Source organism: Oncorhynchus clarkii, chromosome 10 (assembly GCF_045791955.1).
Source record: "Oncorhynchus clarkii lewisi isolate Uvic-CL-2024 chromosome 10, UVic_Ocla_1.0, whole genome shotgun sequence".
Taxonomy (NCBI): domain Eukaryota; kingdom Metazoa; phylum Chordata; class Actinopteri; order Salmoniformes; family Salmonidae; genus Oncorhynchus; species Oncorhynchus clarkii.
In genome coordinates, this window is record NC_092156.1 from 45,099,330 (window position 1) to 45,106,028 (window position 6,699).

Consider the following 6,699-nt stretch of genomic DNA (forward strand, 5'->3'; position numbering starts at 1 on the left):
AATAAAGCAGTGATCCTGACTGACCTAAGAGAGGGAATTTTTACTATGGTTAAATGTCAGGAATTGTGAAAATTTGGCTAAGGTGTATGTAAACTTACGACTTGAACTGTATATCCATTACACATTAGTCAAACATCTGTATTACAGCGCAACAGATTAAACAGAAGGATGATGATAGTTAATGATCCTGCTTACTTTCATTTACAGAATTGTTTCTAACCTAATTCACAGGGTTAGCAGAGATTCAACAAATAATGAAATGTTTTACCTATTGCGTTACATTGCCATGCATTCTGTGTTTTATTTTTATGCCAAATTAATACAAAATCTGTCCTTCTTATTCTCTACCTTGTTTCTGTCATGCTCTTTTATGGTTATAGAGATATACAGTACCAGTCAAAAGTTTAGACACACATACTCATTCAATGGGTTTTCTTTATTTTTACTATAGTAGAATAATAATGAAGACATCAACACTATGAAATAACACATATGGAATCATGTAGTAACCAAAAAAGTGTTCAAAGTAGCCACCCTTTGCCCTGATGACAGCTTTGCACTCTTGGCATTCTCTCAGCCAGCTTCACCTGGAATGCTTTCCCAACAGTCTTGAAGGACTTCCCACATATGCTGAGCACTTGTTGGCTGCTTTTCCTTCACTCTACGGTCCAACTCATCCCAAACCATTTCAATTGGGTTGAGGTCGGGTGATTGTGGAGGCCAGGTCATCTGATGCAGCACTCCAGCACTCTCCTTGGTCAAATAGTCACTGTCCTGTTTAAAAACAAATGATAGTCCCACTAAGCGCAAACAAGATGGGATGGCGTATCGCTGCAGAATGCTGTGGCAGCCATGCTGGTTGGACTCATCAGACCAAAGGACAGATTTCCACCGGTCTAATGTCCATTGCTCGTGTTTCTTGGACCAAGCAAGTCTCTTCTTCTTATTGGTGTCCTTTAGTAGTGGTTTCTTTGCAGAAATTCAACCATAAAGGCCTGATTCACGCAGTCTCTTCTGAACAGTTGATGTTGAAATGTGTCTGTCACTTGAACTCTTAAGCATTTATTTGGGCTGCAATTTCTGAGGCTGGTAACTCTAATGAACTTATCCTCTGCAGCAGAGGTAACTCTGGGTCTTCCTTTCCTGTGGCGGTCCTGATGAGAGCCAGTTTCATCACAGCGCTTGATGGTTTTTGCAACTGAACTTGAAGAAATTAACAAGGCACACCTGTTAATTGAAATGCATTCCAGATGACTACCTCATGAAGCTGGTTGAGAGAATGCCACGAGTGTGCAACGCTATCATCAAGGCAAAGGGTGACTATTTGAAGAATCTCAAATATAAAACATATTTTGATTTGTTTAACACTTTTTGGGTTTCTACATGATTCCATGTGTTATTTCATTGTTTTGATGTCTTCACTAGTATTCTACAATGTAGAAAATAGCAAAAATAAAGAAAAACCCTGGAATGAGTAGGTGTGTGCAAACTTTTGACTGGTACTGCATATACTTATTGAAGGCTCACCCCACATGTTCTGACATGGCCAATTAAGGACAGGAGCAATTACTGAGGTATTCAGTTACTTGCCTGCTTCATGTGGAAAGTAATAAACAGTGAAGTCTGCCTTGCCAACACATCTGACTACGGTCTGATGTCTAAAAAAGTATGTCAATTAAATGCACAAACATTGTTTCATTAAAACCTGGTATTGGGGTGGGACACTGTTGGATCGTGGTGGGTGAGGGTGGGTTGGATTTGGTAGGGGATCAGTGTGTGTTTTGCTCTCTACCTGTTTGTCTGTATAATCTTTAAAAAATCGACTAATAAAAAAAACATGTACAAGCATTGTTCTCTCAGTGGACATTGCTGTACGAATTGTTTTATTTGTTCTTAATAAATTAGGGGCTCTATTTAATCTATCGCTGAAGCGTTACAGATTCCGCAGTAGAAATGTAAAGGTAATTTTGAGCCGACATATGCGGCGTTTACCATGAATGCAGTCTCAGCTTAAGCTGGAACATTGCCTTTAAATTTCAATCACGCTGTAAAGCTGAACTTTGCGATGCGGATTGAACAGAGCCCAGTAAATGTTGCCTATTTTGTAATGTAGTGTTTGTTAACTACAAATTTAATCATCCTCTTCTTCCTCCTCCTCTTCATCTTCACCCAAGGCCTCTGTCTCTTCTTGGGCAGCCCTCTGCTCCTCCAGGGTTGCTTTCAGGGCTTGCTCTTCCTCCAGACTGGGGTCCAGGGACTCTGTGATCTCTGGCCCACTGGGGTATTCTCTCTGGGGCATTGTTGGAACAGTTGGGATGTACCCTTCCCCTGCAAATTTCAGGCCCCAACCAATGTAGATGTTCTCAAACTTCCTAATTTAGTAAACAAACAAAAACATATTTATTCTATTGGGGATATTGTCTGTATCCCACAGTTATAATAATATATAATACATTACCCCTACAAAGTTCTACAAATAAATAAATGATACTCAATCTTACTTTCCACTGGCATAAGTATAAGCCCCCGGCCAGAGGTTTGAGCGCAGCACTGCAATAGCAAACTGAGAGATGAGGGTGGAGGACATCTTGGAGCTCCAGGGAGGGGTGTTGGTAGTCTCTGAAATGCATACACATCATGCATTTGAAAGGAGTTTAACACATAATCATAATAGACATGCCACCAGCATGGAGTGAAAATGTAGGCCAACCAACAGACTGAGAATAGACCAATGATTATATATGAATGGACAAAGCCATCGCTCACGTGACACCATTAATTCCTATGTGAAGACTCAATAGCGCATTGAAGCCAAATGAAGTTGGTTAAGATGGCATCTGATGGAGACATAAAATGCGCAGTTTGAGCTGAAAAAGGCTATAAGGATACGCCTGATGCCCAAACTGATATAAAATGTCAGAATTGATCAAAATTAGGTTAGGGTCTGGGTTAAGGGTTTGGTTAAGGTTATGGTTTCGTCTAGTCGGTCATAGCCGCGGGAAGTAAGGGTCCTGAGGGTGCTGCAGCATCCCCTGATAAATTGTAATGACAAAACTATATATCATTAAAAAAAATCTAACTATGCCTTCATTACTCCGGCCGTCATGTTTTTTCAGCTAAATCAGTGAACTAGGTCTTTATTATTCCTGGTGACTAATGAGCAGGTCATTATTTTTCCTCAATCCCCCCTCCCTCGCCCGTTGGCAGATATTTCTCGACAGCACCCCCAAACCATGGAGTCGGTGTAAGCGTCAGCTGTGTCCTTATAGCAGAGTTTCTAAACCCAAAGACAAAACATTGCCAGATTTCTGAGAATGCTTACGAAGCAGACTCATCAGACCAGGGTTTGGCGTTTCAGAGGTCAATGAGAGAAGTGAAAACTTCTTCCTTAGTTGTGAATTTTCTATAAATCTAAAGGCACAACATCGATTTGAGCCAATGTCATATGCATTTCAACATGTTATTACTCCAACCTTGTGAAAGTGACACGCTGACACATTTTTATTTTCATCAAAAATGAGTGCCTTTGATTTGTTTCTTGCTACAAGTTTGATCAGGGATTTCTATTGGAGAAGCAGTTTAAGCCTATCTTCATACCCTACTGTCTTTGCTTATTGTCGCTTCTGTTTGAAGCTACTCCAGGAAGTGGCGTTGCAGGCTAGCTCAGTGCTGTCACCTCTCATTTATTACCTCAAGTTGAAGGCCGACCGGGGTACTGCAGGCTGCCATTAGCAACTAAATTACCGTTATAACTTCTTCTCTGTGCGATTTTAAAATAATCGGTTCAAGGACATACATCTGGTGTATTAGAAGCAATTATTGGTACCATGATTGTCTTCAAATGTTGTATTTACTTACACGAAGATTGACATATTTCCATTCACTATAATGGGGGTCCTGTTTTGTGCAAACAATGCCTTCAGTACCGCGGTCAGACTTTAACTTCCATGGCTTCAATGAGAGGGGGCAGTTGTTCTCCGCTGGAATATACTGACCTGCATCCTCAGAGAGTGGAGTGAGGAGGGGAGGCCCCACCTCTGGATCAGGCTCATCAGGCTCCTCCTCCTTCTCCTCTTCATCTCCTTCCTCCTCAAAGTCATCCTCAGGCTTGTCAGCCAGGTTCACCCACACACAGCGACCCTAGGAGAGGCCATGTGATAATTTTCAGGGCACAAAAAATAGGTTAAAAATGGCTTATCAGAATCACATTGGAAAAGGAATTTGTTTGAGTGTTACCTGTTGAAGGATGTGCTGGACATGGTGCACCCAGGTGGAAAGAGATTCTGCCATTTCAGGAACAGGAATTCCCTCAAAGTCAGAATTCTCTTCAAAGCTGTCTCGGGCTCCCTCCTCTTCCTCCTCACCTTCCTCCTCTGCAAACTGATAGAACCCGAGGGGACTGACCTGTGTGCCGGCAGAGATGCGAGCAATTTGGGCTCGCAAATAGTTGGCCTCATTGCCAGGAAAAGGAGGATAGCTGATGATGGGGGCATCCAGTCTCCCTGTGAAGAATTTGCGGATGTGGCGTGCAGCTGTGATCTGGGTGGGAGTGACAGTGGGCAGCTTCACCCAGGGAAGGCCAGGCTCTCTGCACACAAAGTAAGTAAACTTGTTCACACCTGTGCGATTGTCCTCCTTTGGCACCACAGGCGGGGGCTTGAAGGTGGATCTTGGGAGCGTATCAATCTAAAATGCAAAGTCATCATAAACTTTTCATACAAGAAGAAACGTAATATGAAAGCAACATATTGTAAGACAGTCATTTTTTCAGTAACTCACCACTTCCACCACATCGGCTTCCTCATCATCATCCCGAGGTTCTCCATCTCTTTCCTCATCTTCCACTGTTTCCTCATTACCCTCTTCCTCCTCCTCCCCCTCTCTGTACTCGCACTCAGCAACAAGATAGTTGCCCCCTGTGCCCAGGATTTTGCCCCAAAGTCGGCAGCGCACTAGCGGTTGGGAATCCACCAGCTGCTTGAGTGCCAGGAAGACCATCAGCATCTCTTCTCTACCCAGTCCCACTCCAGCCTGCTCGAGGAAGAAGCCAAGCTCACTCACATTGGGAAGCGGTGTTTCTACCTAATGAGACACAGACGCGTTGAAATAATTATTGATTACACTATACAACTTGCTCATTCATTCCCCAAATCAGTCTTGGTAAAGTGAATGTGCAAGGACCTGGGTCATTTCTTCTCTTACCAGTTCCTCCTCTTGTTCTCCATCATCACCCCCTCTCCGTGAAAACAGTAACCTCTGCTGCTCAGCCAGGAGCTGTGCAGCCGTTGCCAGTGGCATGTCTCTCAAGGTGCTCTGCTTGTCCTGCAGAAATTCCTGCTTCACCTCACGGCTCATGTCTTCAATTATGTCAACCACATTGTCTGGACGCTCATCCATCACCTTGGTCAGTAATCGTGAAAGATGGTCATAGCTGGAAAGGTTGGAGAACAGTGTCATACTCACTTAACTAGCACGCCACCTTCACTATCCACTATGGCAATCATATAAATACTCACAGGTTGAGGTTGCTTTTTGTACTATTCTTGAGCATAAAGGCCTTGAAGCAGATCGCTGTGTGCTCCCTTTGGTTGTTCAGTGCTCCCTCTGCCATTTTTTTTGCGTTCCTAACAACTCAACAGAAAAACGGTCCTGTGGTGAAAACAGATTGCTAACACCCAATACGCACCACTGTCGTGGTTAAGTTAAGGTTGTTTATCAACACTTTTCCCAAACGTTAAAACTTCCAAAATCTCAAAAGATAGCCATCTGGGGGATGCTAGATATCCGAGTTCTTGTTCTTCACCAGTAAAAAAAACACAGCGAGCAGCCCGTTGCTAGGGTAAACAATACTGTTGCTGTGCTCGTGGTACTTTGCTATGCATAGAACGTCCATCAAGCGGCAGCACATCCATCACCCCTGGCACTGCTGACCTGCAAACCTCCAAAACGGATCCTTAGCTGACCCCCACTAAACCCTTAACCCTGACCCTAACCAATTCTGAAGTTAAATGTCAGTTTGCAGGTCAGGTGTGTCTGTATAGCCTTTCCCTCCTAAAACAGTCTTGAAAAGTTAAATGACTTGCAGGCATTCTCAATCAAAAACCTTAAATAACGGTTGAATTCACCGTCCACCTTTGACAGAGAGGTGATCAGTATATGCATAGGCTGTACGTTGTTTGTTTCAAATTGGCCACAATGAAAAGACATGGGACAAATATAACAAACAAAAAGCTGTTTTCTTTTTTTCTCATGACAGAGATTTTCTATTAAGGACTTTCAAAACAAAAATCTATTACATTTTAGTAAATATTTTCCCTACTAGATTGTCCCAGTGCATTAGGCAATTTCGTCAAATACAAAACTAAGGACACATAACATAGATATTTTGGGATGAACAAGAATCAGTGTCTACTTTCAATAGGTTCATGGTGTTAAGAGCCAGTACAAATATAGAGGTGCAGTCACAATTTTGCAACTGTTCATCCTCAGTTTATAATATTCTTCTTTACGCCCTTCCGCAGATGGAGCATAATTCAGCATTTCCTGTGCCAGTCTCAGGTTCTGTGGTACTGTCTTTCGATGACCACTTTTAATTGGTCAGTGACATCTGAAGGTTCGGTAGGTGTCTCCTTCATTGGCTCCCACTGTCTCTATAGGGTCCGGAGTGGGGTTCTTTTCCACTACTGGCCAATCCACCTG

The 6,699-nt window shown here is 42.8% G+C and overlaps 1 protein-coding gene across 1 annotated transcript; it reads right to left on the reverse strand.

The window, feature by feature from the left end:
* Positions 1-1,873: 1,873 nt before the first annotated feature.
* Positions 1,874-5,615, reverse strand: LOC139418575 (radial spoke head protein 6 homolog A-like). Its single transcript, XM_071168143.1, has 7 exons — positions 5,517-5,615; positions 5,203-5,431; positions 4,780-5,082; positions 4,237-4,686; positions 3,996-4,140; positions 2,502-2,619; positions 1,874-2,372 (listed from the first exon to the last, which is right to left on the reverse strand). The coding sequence occupies exons 1-7, from the start codon at positions 5,609-5,611 to the stop codon at positions 2,132-2,134; spliced, it is 1,581 nt and encodes a 526-aa protein (XP_071024244.1). The 5' UTR covers positions 5,612-5,615; the 3' UTR covers positions 1,874-2,131.
* Between the last annotated feature and the right edge of the window lie 1,084 nt (positions 5,616-6,699).